We start from the raw sequence: 16,722 nt of genomic DNA, 5'->3' as shown, positions 1-16,722 counted from the left end.
TCCATAGACTGCGCCAGTTTTGCTGGGTCGTGTGCAAAGTGGGTGGCCAGTGTACCGGGATTTGAAGCGGATGGGAACACGTATATAACTTGGCTGGTATGGCGCAACTCCCTTACCAAGTCTATCTCCAATTCACTAGTAACAGCATTCTGTTATACTCTACTTAGCTCTGTTCTTTTCATTCCCAGTAATTCATTGGATTCACACGCCCAGCAGATTCCAAAAATTATTTTGCTACACTACCGCTGCCATCGTCTTTCACTGCATAACCTCCACACAATCAACCAGCCTGCTTCATTAAGCAATCTATATATTTACAGATTTGCTAAAGTATACACGCAAAAATGCAGACGCCGAGTCTCCTGCTAGTGCTTACCTTCCTTGCGATACTTCTGGGAGTTGCTACATCTCAACCGGCATCTGATCAGAACAGGAACAGTGCACCGCTGATCATCACCCCACATCAGGCAGCGGCAGTGGCCCACCCGGGTCCTCTGCAGCAGCTCCTGCAGCCGCAATGTGCAAAGATCGACGAACCTCATGTCGAGCCTGAGAATTCTCCCGCCACCACCCCTTCAGTTTCTCTTCGCTCTAACCCCATCTCGCCCCTTTCTGCTCTACACACTCAGGCTAAGGACCTCCACTGTTGTGGTTGCTGCAATGGATGCGGTGGCTGTGGTGGTTGTTGTAATGGGTGCGGTGGATGCGGCGGCTGTGGTGGATGCGGTGGCGGTTGCGGCGGCTGTGGTGGATGTGGTTGCGGTGGTTGCGGTGGTTGCGGATGCGGTGGCTGTGGCGGCTGCGGTGGTTGCGGATGCGGCGGCTGTGGTGGATGCGGTGGATGCGGTGGTTGTGGCGGTTGCGGTCAGTGTGGTGGATGCGGTGGTTGTGGCGGTTGCGGTCAGTGTGGTGGATGCGGTGGATGCGGTGGTTGTGGTGGATGCTGCCGCGGTTGCGGCTGTGGTGGATGCGGTGGCTATGGAGGCTATGGCGGTTGTGGTCAGTGTGGTGGTTGCGGAGGTTGCGGCGGCTGCGGTCAGTGTGGTGGGTGTGGTGGATGTGGTGGATGTGGTGGATATGGTGGCTATGGCGGTTGTGGTGGCTGTGGCGGGTGTGGGTGCTGCCGTGGTGGGTGCGGTGGATGCGGTGGATGCGGCGGGTGCGGATGCGGCGGATGTGGTGGCTGCGGCGGGATGCGGGTGGGTTGCGGATGCGGTGGATGTGGTGGCTGCGGTGGCTGCTGCCGTGGCTAATAAGATACGCCCTACTTGCGACCAGCTAGTTCCAGAAATACGGACAGTGTTGCTACCACCAACTCTCATTTTTATCATTAGAGGCAATACTTCGAAATCCGGCTATTTTCTACAAACCGATTTTGTCATCTCCTTATCATCGGTACTTGTGTCGATGGCAGGGATCATTATCACCAAGCCTCGCTCACTTCACTTCAATCTTTTCTTATATCACGCATAGTTCATTAATATTTTGTGAATCTATTATAATATTAGCGCTATCCAAATCCTTTTAGAGTCCACATTGTCACACTTTCCACCTAGAATTCCCGCTGATTCATTATGTGGTAAAGCTGTTTTTGATTTATATACCGGTGATGGATCAGTTAAACAGCCTTTCTTGTTCGATAAATCGGATACCAGATATTCCCGCAGATTATTCGAATAGGAATTTAATAGCATGTGCCTTAATATTGGATTTTGAGCTCCCACAGCGGCCTCATTAGCGTAGAGTTGAGCCTGAGTATGCCCTATGGATATTGTCTTCCCACATGTATTAAAAAAGCGTGGATTACCCACAGACTGCTAATTACTCCCACATAATAAGCCCCCCTCATCAAACTAAGGTACACCCAAAGTCTGATATTATGTGGGCAATATATCATTGGAGAGTGAATTAAATGCGGAGATATGCGACCCGCCTTTTCTCCCACCCCATGGGGTAATATATAGACAAGTGAGGTTTAGTTGCCTCTGGTTGGCAGTTACGCAACCCTATATAAACTGTGGCAGGTGGAAACCGGCACCCAACACAACAACATCAGCAAACCTTATTAGGTTCTCTTGTCACCTATCTATTTCTTACCGTCTCAACGGCCAGCAGTTCCTAGCCAGCAACTAGCCCAGCTACACGTTAACCACTTTTACTTGATCATAATATCTGCTAATCGGTTTCGATAATGTTCAAGCCTACCTTCATTGCGTTCCTTGCATTCCTTGCCCTCATTATGGCGGCAATGGCTGCTCCGGCGACGAATGTGAATGCTGCTGTTACCAAAAACGGCGCGGCCGTCGCTGCTGCTCCTGTTCACGCTGCTGCTCCTGTTCACGCTGCCGCCCCTGCTCATGTTGCCGCTCCTGCCCACGCTGCTGCAGTGCCAGTTCCTGCTGCGGCCCACGAGACCAAGGGTGCCAGCAAGAACTTTTGCGATGGTGCCTGGCAGCACGACTCCTGCTGCTGCTATCCCGGTCCTTGCTGCCATCATGAGTGCTGCTGCCATGAGCCGTGCTGCTGCCACCACGAGTGCTGCTGCCATGAACCGTGCTGCTGCCACCACGAGTGCTGCTGCCACGAGCCATGCTGCTGCCATCATGAGTGCTGCTGCCATGAGCCGTGCTGCCACCACGATTGCTGCTGCCATGAACCGTGCTGCTGCCACCACGAGTGCTGCTGCCATGAGCCGTGCTGCCACCACGACTGCTGCTGCCACCACGACTGCTGCTGCCATGATCCTTGCTGCCATCACGATTGCTGCTGCCACCACGACTGCTGCTGCCACCATGACTGCTGCGGTCCGGCTTGCTACCACATCAAGCGCACTGCTATCTACAAGAACGGCTGCCTCCAGCACGTCTGGTGCGACTCGTGCTGCAACAGCAACGTTTGTTCCTAAGTTACCTCAACTACTTATCAGATTGATACCAATCAACTAATCATTACTCTAAAGCACTCCCAATGCTCCTTTCCTAATTACCTAACACTCAGGTAGAACCTTTGTGGTTTATTCATATAGAGGTCAATCTGCTAGTTAGCTTTTAGTCGACAAATATCAATAAAAATCCTTTGTTGCAAAGCATATGTTCAAAAGTGTATCGAATTACCAATGTATGCATTGTTTTACAGCCGCTTACTGCACAAATACCGCTACAAATCATGGCTGTGTAACGAGCGCAATATACTGCATTCAATGCGATGCAATATTGCCTTTGGCAGATATTATTTCCAACCAGTGTGCCTGTATATTATCCATTTTATTTTTGCACCCTGGCTATCCCTATACGAGCCATGCGGAGATGATTACATTGCAAGCTACATAAGCTGCATTAATTATAGTAGTGGAAAAGCCGGAGAGGACAATATACCGTGAGATGGAAGGATTTGCCTTGTATACTGTGGGTTGGCTTTTCAAAAATGAACCCCCCCACCATATTTTATATGTCCGTCCTCCACACCCCTGATCAAAGCCCACATCTGTGACAGCAATAAGCAATATCACACGTTCCCCTTTGAAATAGGCAAATATTTCCTCTAACATTAGTATGTCCGGAATAGCGGTGCAGCGAGCAGAGCTTAGCTTGACGCTAATACTGATTGCTTTCGTCACATTTTTCGTATATATTAACCAGCATGGGCTGCGATTTCTATTTTCAAATCAGACACTGATGTTTCCACAGCCTCATTAATATCATCATCTCTCGCACATTAACACCCATTGCACGCACTGCTACTTAGTCGACCTAATTACCCTCCTCGACCTCTACCCTAATGCAGAAATCGGCATTCTTTACGTTCTTGGCCTTCTTGGCTTTCATGCTTGGCGCGCTCGCCGTACCAACAAACAACGCCGCCACAACCAGTGTTGATGCCAAGAAGACTGCTGCTGCTGCTACCCATGCTGCTACTCCTGCTTCAATTGCTTCGGTTCAGACTCCGGTGACTGCCACTTTTAGCCCCGAACCAGCTGTTTGCCAATACTCCTGATGACGTCAATGCATGCAAGACTGCTGGAAGCCCAACTCAGGCCGCCGCCGATAACAGACACGCCAGGGAAGACCCTGTGCTGTGATTGTTGCTGCCAGCCGTGTTGCCAGCCATGTTGCCAGCCGTGCTTGCCAGCCGTGCTGCATTATCTGCTGCGGTAAGAAGGGCTGCAAGGACTGCTGTTGCCACCAGTGCATCTGCTGCCAGCCGTGCTGCCACGAATGCTGCTGTCATGCTCCTTGCTGCCAGCCTTGCTGCCAGCCTTGCTGCCAGCCTTGCTGCTGCCACCATGACTGCTGTAACCCGTGCTGCCATCATGAGTGCTGCCACCATGAGTGCTGCCACAACGACGGCTGCTGCTGCCACCATGAGTGCTGCCACCACGACTGCTGCTGCAATCCGTGCTGCCACCAGGAATGTTGCCACCACGATTGCTGCTGCCATGAGCCATGCTGCTGCCATGAGCCATGCTGCTGCCACCATGACTGCTGCTGCCATCATGACTGCTGCTGCCACGATCCCTGCTGCCACCATGACTGCTGCTGCCACGATCCCTGCTGCCAACATATCTGCCACACTGTCATCCATACATTCTGCCCACCGCCTCCCTGCTGCCATCAGCCTTGCTGCTGCACTCCTCCGTGCTGCCCCCCTCCGTGCTGCCCCCCCCTCCTTGCTGCCACCAGCCATGCTGCCAGCAACCTTGCTGCCCTCCTCCGTGCGGCAACCACTACTAAACACCATAGCGGTGTTGTGACTCGCTCTTAAAATGCACGTTTACGTCACTACTATAATAATCATTGCTAATTAGTTAACATCTTCATACTTTTGCAGTGGATCGTTCGATATTTATTTCGCCTGCTAAATAAATCCAGTGCCATATAACAGTATTACTTCACAAGCAAAAACATGAAGGCATGCTACTTATGTTTCTGGCAGTGGCAAATGACTGTATCTCCTCAGTCACTCATTGGACAATTGACAGATATGGTTCTTACCATCAAATGTCGCATTGGCCAGTACTAAGCATTTACATTCCTTGTCCATTGCTGATCCGGAATGACACGCAACTATCGCTGGCCCATCACTCGAGCATGGGACATGCAGAGCTTTTTGATGGCAACACCCTACAATTCGACTGCAATGGAATCAAACGATCAGTTTACTATACATTTATTGTACCTGTGGTTTAGAGTAATCAGGCCGGTATACACGTACCCCTCTGCATACGCTGGCTGCTGTTGAAAAGAGTCTGGTGGGAGCCCGACATTGCGATGTCTGTCGTAATGATATGTGGCAAATGCTCCACAATACTTTCCCGAATCATCGGTTGATAATTATTGCGTGTGAAGCAATTCGTGAAAAGCCAATATGCAAAATGGAGTATGCTAAATTACTAATATGCGGGATAGCCTCAATGCAACCTAAGCAGCAGCTCGCAAGCACGCACATGTGCAATAGGGTTTGCGAGAGAAAAGAGTCAGAGGACAGTCCCTTGCCAGGATATATAAACGGTCGGAACCCTTGTTCCAACTCACAAAAACACCATCATCATCTGCCTAGTCATCTGCATTTTCACTATATTGCATCTGAATTTAGTATCTTGCATCCTTTCATCCATCCAGTATTTTGATATTCGCCTAGTCACCTAATCATCGTTTTTGCATCCATCGAGTCCAAGCTATGGTTAACTTCAAATCCTTCGTTTCAATTTCTGCTCACTATCGGCGCTGCAACCGCTTCTCCCCTTGTAGCTGCCGGCACCAACCTCAATGGGAACAACGCTGTCTCAGTCGCAGCCAATCCAGGCTGCTGGCTTCTCGGCAACGCCTATTTCCGCTGCTATTCCGCGCAGCTCGAACACCCCTGCCCTTGACTCGACTATTCCACAGGAAAAGATTGGCCTGGGCTGCCGATGCAGCCAACCATGTGAACTTTTCCAACAGGCGGGCTCGTGCTAGTGCAAAGAACAACATGCCTGGCAAGTGTACCCAAGAACACACAGGCTAATGACCAAGGCCAAATGTGGCTCATCTTCCCTGAGTCTGAGCAGGTCGTGAAGCCCCCTCAGGAGAGCAACAGCCAGGTCCGCCAGACCCTAACCAAGAATTCTTCGGCTTCTGGCAAGGCACCTGCTGCCACCCCGACTGCCGGAAAGAACGCAAAATCTGTCTCTGCAAACGGCAAGCAGAAGGGCGTGACTGGTGGTCGTCCTGCTGGAAAGAATCTCTGCTGCGGATGCTGTGGATGCTGTTGCCCATGCTGCTGCTGCCACTGCTGCCACTGCTGCCCATGCTGCTGCTGCCACTGCTGCCCATGCTGCTGCTGCAAGTGCTGCTGCTGCAAGTGCTGCTGTTGCAAGTGCTGCTGCTGCCCGTGCTGCTGCTGCTGCCACGACTGCTGCGGCTGCTGCGGTGGCGGCGGCGGCGGCTACTAAGGTGGATGGTTGGAACTAGATTGCCAAACCACATCACTATCTAGTTTCACTGAAGATCTGCAAACCAATAGTCTTCTCCGACTTTGTTTTTTCTATTTTATAGATTTAATATCTTGCCTCATGATGTTTAATCTCTTTCTAATCGCTGTGCTCGTTATTCGGACACTAATGGTTACCTAATATAGCCAATAGCTGAACTAGATTCCTGGTGCGCTGTAGTATAACTTTGCTATACTCAGGGTGGCATACCAATTAACTTTATTTCTGGAACAGTTCAGACAAGTACGTGTATATGTCTTCAACACGCTGGGTGAGTTCCAGCTGCAGACCCTCTTCCTAACCATACTACTCCTAGTGCTGCTGCTATCCATGGGCATGTTTGTCTGCCTAAATTACAATTCAGTGCCGATAGTATGGAAGCGCCATCCTCTACCACAGCTCAGGCGCTAGATCTATGAAACGCGATATAAACTGGTGTGTTTCTTTGTCTATGACATACTTCTCTCGGTAGACTTTTGTTGCGGGGTAGGTTAGTATGAGAGAGACAGCCAAGAGCAAATTTCTATTTGGGGTCCTTGGCATTTTTTAATATCCTCCAAATATTAATCGTGAGAAAGCGACGCTCTATACGGGCACGTCACCATATTCGCAAAAAGGACTCACCGATATTAGCACTATCGATGCAAGCAGTATCAGCTATGTTTCTCATATTTCCCGATACATCTAATACATAAATTGCTGCATTCACCATTAGAGTATTTGAGAAAATAACGCCTTTGCACACTACCACTCACCTGAGTACGTATCTCCGCAGGCCAATGACTATGCAAGTATTCCTAGAAGGGGTGCTTACCATTTTGATATATAAGAGTCGACAGTCAGCAGGCCACCCCTAGATATTCTCAGCATTCACGCACCAGCTTTTCTATTTGCTTCCTCTGCTTCCCCCTGTCTGCTACCCGCCTCCATTTCGCCAACCCTGCCCTCAAATACAGCCTTATCTGTCCATCTGCTAAAATGGTCAGCTTTGCCCTCCGCCCCTTTGCCTTCCTTACCCTCGCTGCCGTTGCATTCGCTGCCCCAGCTGCTCAGGTTGAGACCACTCAGGCTCTTGCTGCTGATCATGCTGCTCCACTGCTCCACTGCTGTCAGCACCCTGGGTCAGAGCATGCCGCAGATAGCTCAACCAGGTCAAGTGAATATGGCTCCTGCAGCTGTTAAGAAGGATAGCTTTCCGATGGAGAACCATGGTGTTGATACGCACTCCTACCAGCAGGCTGCAAATAACGCCCAGGCTCAGCATGGCCAAGAGCAGATGACACCGATGTGGCTCATCTTCCCGTGTGAGGACAACTGCCAGAACAACATGGCTGCTCAGCAACAAAAGATGCCGGGTAGTGCCCCAGCTGATAACCACCGTGGACTTGGGCTATTCCAAAAGAGTGCGGCTGGGGTTGTCCGCAAGTCTAGCGAAGGAGGGGTTGGTAAGAACATTGACGCAAGTAAGTCGGCAGCCTCAGAAATCGCCTAGCAGTGTTGCTCAGAACAACAAGAGCGGTCAGCTTGTTGGAAATCTGAGCAACAAGAGCGGTCAACTAGTTGGAAAGGCGGCCGTCGCTGCCAATGGGAAGAATGCTGTTCAGATTGGTCGTGATGGAAAGCCTATTGCAGGTCGCCGTGCTGGCAAGAACCTTTGCTGCTGCTGCTGCTGCCCTTGCTGCTGCTGCTGCTGCCCTTGCTGCTGCTGTTGCTGCTGCAAGTGCTGCTGCTGCCACTGCTGCCACTGCTGCTGCTGCCCCTGCTGCTGCTGCTGATGCCACTAAACAAGCGGTAGTAGTGCGCTTGGTTCACAATGAACCCGGGTCACGGGCTCACCCATCAATCAGTGCTTGCTTTTGGCTACATAGCAGTCGGCCAAAGGTAAGGCACTTTTACATTTAAAGTGCTTACCTGAGAAACGATGACTCTTGTTGATATCTATTCTTCTCTGTGGTTAGATCTAATCTCTTGTTTACCCGCCGCTATAAAATACAAACCAATCTACTTAGCATAAGCCCCTCAGCCACACAGTGTAGTATAGTGCAGTGTAGCTGTCCATGGCTCATCTCAACTCGCCTATTTTCCTCTGCTGCCGCAAGCTTTACATCATATATTTCCATTATCCGGCAGGCTCATTCTGCAAATGGTTCCCGAAATCAGCCCAAGCGCATAGAAAAACAGTGCCCATGATCCAAAGATTGAGGGTAGTAGTGTTTCTGGGGACCGTGTGCGTGGGGATAGCGACTGGTGGGTGCATTTTCTTTGGGCTTCACCACCCACACCCACGTACCCCCACATTTAATATATACCGTTTTGGACACGATAGAGCAAACGGAGTGAGGCTATGCACAGCCAGAAGCCAAGTGTGAAAATTGGACGTGGTAATATTCCCTTGGACAGCACTGCCGTGTGATGTTAGCATCTGCACTCACTCGCTTATCGTGTGTCTGCTCAATTCCTTTTCCCTGGTAGACCAGATTGTTCGCAGGGTAGTGTGGTAAACCGCTCACTTGCTCTGGTAACGTGTGCAAAATTTGCTCGTGTGCGCCTCAGTGCGCAAGTTCTTTTGGAGGCTGTTTTATTGGTACACCAGTTTCTCAAGAGCAGCTGGTATATAAGGTCCAACATCCGCGACCGCCTACCTATCTAACCCTCATCAGCAATTCGATCCTCTTAGCCCTCCCTGCTCTCTCCTGCCACAGCCCCTCAGCGTTTTTGCAGCAAGCTCCATCATCCCTTTTAGCCCTGAAGTCCAGATTTTCGGTATAAGTCAAATGGCCCATCCGTGTCCTTCGCCTCTTCTCTGCTGTGCTCATTGCCTCCACAGGCCACAGCTTTCTCACCTGCAGGCACCATTCCCTGAATCATCTGCTTCATCCTGCCCCACTGGCTGCTGCACACAATGAGCTACCGCAGGCCATCCCTTGGCAGAGCAACGAATGGCTATTCGCTTGTTGACATCAAGATGTCTCCTTCGGAGCCAAATGCCCCACAGGCATCTACCTCGGCGCACAACACATTTGAGACTACAGGCCACTGTCACCGTCTGCGCCGAAGGACCCTCGCTTTCGATTCCGGCGCCTATGGCTGCTGCCCCTGTTCATGCCCAACCCCAACCTGCATCCGAACCCAGTATTCTGCAACGCTGGTAACAGCAACACTATAGATGCTCGTTGCCGCATGGCTGCCGACAGTTCTGTCCCAACCACTACCACTTGGCCCCAACGCCCAGCAGCAAGGCCAGCAGCCACATATGGAGCAAATGATGCTCTTCTTCCCATGTGCCGTTCCCAGAAATGGGAACAGCCATCCTGGTGACTCCAGACCAGCAGCAGGCATGGATGCGCCAGTTCCAGCAGTGCATCCGGGCTTCTGGAAACGCACGCATGGCCAACTGCTTCAACAGCCGCAATCGCTGTTTCTTTCGCTTCGCCCACTGGTAATGCTAAGGCCCCTGTGGCCTCTATTACTACGCCAAATCAGCTTCAGCTCAGACTCCCTCTTCAGCTGCCCGCAGTACCCTGGTCAAAAGCAATGCTGCTGCTGCCCAGGTTAACCGCTCTGCTGGCATCGTTCGCAACAGGCAAGGCTAGTTCTGGCCGTCGCGCTGGCAAAAACCTTTGCTGCTGCTGCTGCTGCTGCCCCTGCTGCTGCTGCTGTTGCTGTTGCCCCTGCTGCTGTTGCTGCCCCTGCTGCTGTTGCTAAACATACCTCTACCACCATCAAATCTGCATTGGCTGCCCTTGCGCGTATTAGCTGCAAAGGCATACAGTGTATCCACCTCACGCTTTCTCTTGCAAACTCTGCCACATTTTTATTCTGATCAGCTCCCCCTTCCTACTATTCTCACATTCCTCGCACTAATCTCCAAAATATGTCTCATAATAAATCATTGAACCAGCAGTTGGGTGGCGATATGCAGTGGCCACACCTTGCGAACATTGCCAAACTACCCACTGAGTATCACAAAACTCACAAGGTGTTTATCTTTGATGGAGTACGAACCACAACCCCCGCTTTACGAAATACCTTGTGAATTCTTTTGATAGCGGAGGTTTGTCTTGGAATTCAGCCGCACCATCCCTCGAGCCTTTGCTACTGTTCTACACCATTTCTGAGACCCCACTGGCCTGCCACCGCCACCGATCAAGAAAGCACCATGAGAATAATCTAGTGCTGTTTATGTGACAGGGTAAAACACAGGTACAACCTGCCTGGGAAGGGTGTGACCATTTTTCATGTGGGGAAGATAGCCCAATGCCATTATGAGCCGAATTTCAAGTGGTGCTGTGATGTTGTCCTGGCTCTATAAGACGTGTGGTGTCTGGTAGAATTCCATTAAAATCGGGTTTCAAGTAATCAATACGACCTCACCGCTATACACCCAACTTGTTTACAGCCACCCTGCATATTTTTATATTTTTGCATATCATCACCCAGTCATTTACTAGACACTGCACCCACTTGATCAGCCACATATATCACGACAAGACGGGATACAATGCTAGCACGCACTGCTATTGCCGTTATTGCGATCCTGCTGCTGCAAGTGCACGCTTTCCCTCAGTCGATCCCCGTGGTTGCAGCCGTTGGTTCCACAATCGCTGCCCCAGAAGCAGCGGCCGAACATACCGCTCTGCCCGATTCTGACGCTAACCTGCACGACTGTGTGGTAGTGCATGAGGCTGGAGGCGACCCATCTATCACCGAATCTGAACTGGATGCCATATCTGTTCCCTTGACTGAGACACTATGTCCCTCTGCCCTGACTCCTGCCGTGCAAACAGCTGCATTGCCTGCGCCGATACAGCAGGTTATGGCAGTTGTTGCCGCAGTGTCAGTACCTGTCCTTCCCCGTTCACGCCCCATTCAAATGGCTCAGCAGCAGCTCACTGTTGCCAATCCGTTTGCTTCTGCTGCTACCCCTGTCCAACCACCCGCGATTGCCCCAGCTGGCGCACCGATTATCGCTAGTCCAGCTGTATCAGCCTCGGCGCAATCGAGCACGTCGGCATCACCCACCCCAAAAACAAACAGCAGATTTGCACATATCTGGAGCGGGAGTGGTGCTATCTCAAACAGCACACAAGGACGCTGCTGGTGGTCAGACACAGCAAGACCTCACACAGGCACAGCCCTTGCCGGGATCGCGCTGGCGACACAGAAAGGGCAACCACATGCGCAAGTGGATTGGGATGCCAAACATTATTTTCCACCAAGGGGTCAACGGCTCAAAAAGCTACTGGGGACCAGAGGGCATGCAGCCGTTCGATAACGTGGTTATGCGGTTTGGCGACAAGAACCAGTTTCACTCATACGGCACAATGTTCATCAACGACACAGTTACCAATGGGCTCCGGCCATACTTCTTCATGGGCAACGGTACAATGATAGACGGATGGATGACCGTTGGAAACGATACCAAGATGCTGGATATAGCGATGAATGGCACTGAAGTGCGCGGCAACAACCTCTGTTGCTGTTGCTGCTGCCCGTGTTGTTGTTGTTGCTGCCCGTGCTGCTGCTGCTGCTGCCACTGCTGCCATTGTTGTCATTGCTGCTGCTGCCACTGCTGCTGCTGCCACTGTTGCCATTGCTGCTGCCACTGTTGCTGCTGCCATCCTTGCTGCTGCTGCTGCCATCCTTGCTGCCACTGCTGCCAGCCATGCTGCTGCCACCAGTGCTGTCAACCATGCTGTCAGCCATGCTGTGACCAAGGCTTGTTGCGGTGGTGACGAAGGCTGCGATGGGGGAGGTGAGGGTGGTGGTGAAGGCGAGGGCGATGGTGGTGAGGGTGAGGGTGAAGGCGAAGGCGAAGGCGAAGGAGAGAGCGGCGGGAATGGCGAGAGCGGCGGGAATGGCGAGAACGGTGGCGAAGGCAATGACGACAGCAATGGTGGAAGCGACGGCGGGAACAATGGACAGGGTGGTGCCTATGAGTTCGGCCAAGGGTTCAACGGAGACCAGAACAGAGCATGCTGCCAGCCTCCGCCTCCTCCGCCTCCTCCACCTCCTATCTACGTCCATCACCTTGTTACCCACGTTGGCTGCCCGCAGGTTCTGGGCGGTGTTCCTGCTGTTGAAGCTGTTGCCAGCACAGTGGCCAATACTGAGATTGGCCAAGCGGCTGCAACATGTGGAACTCCGTGTATCAGGTATGTTGCTGGTCCCGCTGGTCCTGCTGGTCCTGCTGGTCCTGCTGGAGCCCCTGGTGCTCCTGGTGCTCCTGGTGCTCCTGGTTCTCCTGGTTCTCCTGGTTCTCCTGGTCCCGCTGGCCCTCAAGGCGAGACTGGTCCTGCTGGGTCGCCTGTGCGTACCCGTACATGCTATTCCGGCTGCAGTGTGCAGCCTGCAGCATTCGCACGCACTGTTTCCGATCAGAATCGGTGCGTGCTCATTCGTGGGGGGACTGCTATTGGTGCCCAGTCAGCTGTCAGGCCTGGAGGCACACCTGCTCAGGTTGGTAGCCAGGCTGCTGTTGCTGCTGCTGCTCCAATGTATGCAGCCCGTCCCCCGGCATACATCCCACGATCCCCTGCATATGCACCTGCCTCCAACGCATATATTCCAGGCTCTCCTCTCGTTAGAGGACGCAAGTACTTGAACAGCAATACCAAAAAGTGACCTTGCTACAGGGTCTCCTCTGGCATCTGTTTGAGCTACTCCTAGCACTTTCTTCAACACCTCTTGCATTTTGGCACACATTCCCTTATGTAATTTTTAGTACCTTCCACATCAACAATTTATGCCTCATAGTAGGCAAATCAACATTAATATTAGGTGTCACACAGCCACAAACAACCGCTGTGTCTAAACATGGCTGTGTCCACGTACCCTTGGCGCCGACAAGGTCAGCTATATGAGCTGTTTCTACCTCAGCCGTATACTCGATTGCATAAAGGCAGAGTCTCGTTCGAAATCCTTGTGCAGTAATCAGGATGATGCAATAAACAATTTACCCAAACAACAAGACACGCGAGTGGAACACCAGTTGAGCTCCTACGCCCATCTATCGTCCTCCCCCCCCCCACCAGTATTTGTCGTAGATTAGCTACTATCGTGAGAATAATAATCGTTAATTTATGCGGAGACATAAAGAAAAGAAACACTAAATATTCGAATCTCTGTAAATGCTGGAAATAATCTGAGACGGCTAAGAAAGGCGGGGTGGTTGAAAAATATGAGAGGTAATCGTTGATGGGAACGCACAGCAGATGAATGCATTCTGGCTTCCTGGTAGATAGCCCTGGGAGCATGTGGGAGCAACACATACACTGCTTTCCTCCTCAGTCCCCCTCTTCCTCGTCCCCCTGAATTTCATCAGGAACCCACGGTCTTTAGCACCCTGTGCGGGATATGAATATTTCTGCAATGATGAGTGCCTGGGAGTTTGACTGCTTGCGAATGGCGCGGGTGTCGTGTGTGATTTCATATTTATACCTGGCTGCAGATCACTCAGGCATACCTCCAGTATCACATCTATTCAGCAGTCTTACAGTGTGCTCTAATAGTTTACCCACTCTTCCACATATAGCACTTGCTCTCCTCGTGCGTCTGGCATCTCTTTATTGCTTAGAGTTTCAGTCCGGTACACCTTGCTATTTATTTATATCTTTCTTACACTCCACACTTCCACTGTCTGTAATCGCACTGCTCTCGTAGTAGCTGTAACAGCAGCATTTCACAGCCCGTTTATTGTTTTCTTTCGTCTGTCACCCGACACATCTGTGTATATCAGCCGCATTTCCTTCCTCATCAGCAGCTTTCTCCACAATGACAAGGACCTTCTTCAGCGCCATCTTGGCGCTACTGGCGTTTGTGCTAGTCGTATCAGCAGGCGGGTATGGGTCAGATGGGGAGCCGACGGCGACAGACTGCGGCAGGTCCAGCAACTGTAGCACTGCCGCCTCCTTTGACGGTCGCGTACCAGAACCCGTGCAACCCATGCTGCGTTAACTGCCACACGTACTCTGATCTGCATGTCGATAACGATGATGATTGCTGCTGCAAGCCCGCGGCGGTGATCAAGACGCACAATTTTGTGAAGGAGGTCCACTACAAGTGCTGCACTGGCCCGTGCGGTGAGGTGTGCTGCGAGCCGTGCTGCACCAGGATCCAGTGCAATCCGTGCTGCGATAAGGGTCCGATCTCCATTTGTTCTGATGGCTGCCACTGCTGCTGCTGCCGCCGCGACGGATCCTGCTGCCACCAGGACTGCTGCCATCACGAGTGCTGCTGCCACGAGCCCTGCTGCTGCCACAATGAGTGCTGCTGCCACCCCTGCTGCCACCACGAGCACTGCTGCTGCCAGCGCGAGTGCTGCGGCCACGTGGATCCGTGCTGCTACTGCCACCACGACTGCTGCTGCCATGATGAGCCGGGCTGCTGCTGCCGCAAGGAGTGCTGCTGCCACGAGGATCCGTGCGGATGCGATCACAAGTGCTGCTGCTGCCACAAGAATGGCGACTGCTGCCACAAAGAGTGCTGCTGCCATCATGAGGATCCGTGCTGCTGCCATCACGAGACCTGCTGCCACCACGAAGGACCCTGCTGCTGCCACCATGAGACCTGCTGCAACCATGAGGATCCGTGCGGCTGCCACCGCGATGTTTGCTGCTGCCACAAGGAGGGTGATTGCTGCTGCTGCCACGAGGAGCACGACGGATGCGGCCAGTGTGGCTGCTGCGGCTGCTGCCACCATGACTCTTGCTGCGAGCGGTGCATCGTTACGCACGCGATCGCCGACAACTGTGGCACGCACTACTGTGTGACCAACTGCGTCAAGGACCAGTGCGGCAACCGGTGTGTCGAGACCCACCACTGCTTCGCGCCCAACAAGAGCCCGTGCAGCTGCGACGATGGCCTGTCGACTGAGTGCTGCGTGACCCACTACATCGTCGAGCCGCCTTGCGGGTGCGGATGCGGATGCGGATGCGGATGCTTCCAGGGATGCCCGACTCCGATCTGCACACCGTCGTTCTCCCCTCCGCCACCTCCGCCTCCACCGTCGCCCTGCCCTCCGGCTCCCCAGTGCCCAGCCTGCCCGCCCCCTGCCCCCGCTTGTCCAACGTGCCCGGCTTGCAGCGACGGCAGCAGTGGTGCTCCGGCCCCTACTTCGAGTCCTGCCAGCTCAGCGCCCTATGGCGGCCACTAAAGGTGGCCAGCAATATGAAACCCGAGCAGGCTGGCCCATGGATCTTACGAGGACTCTGTCGTTTATCGACTGCCCTGTTGTGTGGTACGAGATATGGCGAGCCGTCCTCCAGGAATTCCGCAAGTCAGCAGGCTCCTTTTCTGCTGCCCAGCTTCGTGCTGAGACTCCAACCTACCATCCAGTTACTCTTTTCTCCCCCGTTTTTATATCCCGTTAGTTGCGCTTTACTACCACTTCACTCCTAATTACTCCTATGCTCTCTTCCATCTCTGATATTGCAGGCAAAAAGGGTATTCGCGCCCTTGTGCCTCTACTACAATATGATGTGCCTACGTTCGACGCATAATGGAAAGAAAAAAAGGGAATGTGCGTGCTCTCAGACACTCGGCCACAAGGCACGAGAGGTTCGTCGTCACGAGCCAGGTCCTGCGGGTGGGTTTACCCCTGCAAAGAGAGGATCCCACAGGAATGTTGCCCCCGCTCAAGGGTCGGACATTGAGCTGTTCATCATCGAGCACAGCCCACCAGAGTCACGCCGCTGCACCTGATCTGAGCAGTGAATTGGGTATTTCTACATGGCTCGGTGCGGACGCGATTGGGCATCGAAACCACGCGGCACAAGGACGGGCGTGCGGGCGCGAGCGCGCGGGTGGGGACACCAAAAATTGTGGTTTGTCATCTGTCCGAGCTGAAAGCAGGTGTCGACTTTGGCGAGCCGGCTTGTGCCTTCGATTTAAGATCCTTGTCCGACTTTCCGGCTGGCCGCAGGCTATGAGGTGATTTCCTTTTTTCCTCAACTGCAATAGAAGGAAAGTGGGCTGCGCCCGTAGTTGCCACCACTGGCTGGCGCATTCGCAGTTTGGCGACAGGCAGCTGAGTGGGCAGGCGCGCACTTGTCCGAATCAGCTGGCATGACGGGTGGGAGGATATATCCCGGCGATTGCGTAATCTGCGAATTGGTCCCGCAGAGTAGCAGTGACTGTCGCGTACAAAAGGCGCGACAATGCAGGCACTGCTTCTGCGTCTGCTTCCCTGTCCAACATTTTTTCAAACCCGCTCTTACAGTTCACCCTTTGGAAAAAGAATACTTTCCGCTCTT

General features: G+C 52.6%; 6 protein-coding genes across 6 annotated transcripts; all 6 read left to right on the top strand.

Annotated features, from left to right (window-relative positions):
• Positions 1-142: 142 nt before the first annotated feature.
• On the top strand, positions 143-1,520 carry DL89DRAFT_264668 (uncharacterized protein). Its single transcript, XM_040886340.1, has one exon. It carries the CDS (start codon positions 541-543, stop codon positions 1,471-1,473), a length of 933 nt encoding a protein of 310 aa, XP_040748095.1. The 5' UTR covers positions 143-540; the 3' UTR covers positions 1,474-1,520.
• A 533-nt stretch (positions 1,521-2,053) lies between these two features.
• DL89DRAFT_264667 (uncharacterized protein) lies at positions 2,054-3,071 on the top strand. The gene has a single exon (XM_040886339.1). The coding sequence runs from the start codon at positions 2,274-2,276 to the stop codon at positions 2,943-2,945; it is 672 nt and encodes a 223-aa protein (XP_040748094.1). The 5' UTR covers positions 2,054-2,273; the 3' UTR covers positions 2,946-3,071.
• A 718-nt stretch (positions 3,072-3,789) lies between these two features.
• On the top strand, positions 3,790-4,861 carry DL89DRAFT_264665 (uncharacterized protein). The gene is made up of 3 exons (XM_040886338.1): positions 3,790-4,069; positions 4,129-4,572; positions 4,680-4,861. Exons 1-3 carry the CDS (start codon positions 4,002-4,004, stop codon positions 4,759-4,761), a joined length of 594 nt encoding a protein of 197 aa, XP_040748093.1. The 5' UTR covers positions 3,790-4,001; the 3' UTR covers positions 4,762-4,861.
• An 813-nt stretch (positions 4,862-5,674) lies between these two features.
• DL89DRAFT_264664 (uncharacterized protein) lies at positions 5,675-6,627 on the top strand (the record flags this gene model as incomplete). The annotated part of the gene is made up of 3 exons (XM_040886337.1): positions 5,675-5,779; positions 5,802-5,947; positions 5,980-6,627. Coding segments are annotated over 3 exons (702 nt in total), but the record flags the coding sequence as incomplete, so codon positions are not given.
• An 808-nt stretch (positions 6,628-7,435) lies between these two features.
• Positions 7,436-8,622, top strand: DL89DRAFT_264663 (uncharacterized protein). Its single transcript, XM_040886336.1, has 4 exons — positions 7,436-7,577; positions 7,612-7,910; positions 7,945-8,107; positions 8,191-8,622. Exons 1-4 carry the CDS (start codon positions 7,448-7,450, stop codon positions 8,262-8,264), a joined length of 666 nt encoding a protein of 221 aa, XP_040748091.1. The 5' UTR covers positions 7,436-7,447; the 3' UTR covers positions 8,265-8,622.
• Positions 8,623-10,860: 2,238 nt separating this feature from the next.
• Positions 10,861-15,976, top strand: DL89DRAFT_320297 (uncharacterized protein). Its single transcript, XM_040891196.1, has 10 exons — positions 10,861-11,309; positions 11,352-11,476; positions 11,634-11,877; positions 11,927-12,166; positions 12,230-12,420; positions 12,527-12,782; positions 14,343-14,569; positions 14,610-15,144; positions 15,186-15,475; positions 15,554-15,976. Exons 1-10 carry the CDS (start codon positions 10,971-10,973, stop codon positions 15,621-15,623), a joined length of 2,517 nt encoding a protein of 838 aa, XP_040748090.1. The 5' UTR covers positions 10,861-10,970; the 3' UTR covers positions 15,624-15,976.
• The last annotated feature ends 746 nt before the right edge of the window (positions 15,977-16,722 follow it).

This window comes from Linderina pennispora (genome assembly GCF_002104995.1).
Source record: "Linderina pennispora strain ATCC 12442 chromosome Unknown DL89scaffold_1, whole genome shotgun sequence".
Lineage (NCBI taxonomy): Eukaryota > Fungi > Kickxellomycota > Kickxellomycetes > Kickxellales > Kickxellaceae > Linderina > Linderina pennispora.
Note: the sequence above shows the minus strand (reverse complement) of the source record. Positions and strands in the feature narration are given on the sequence as shown.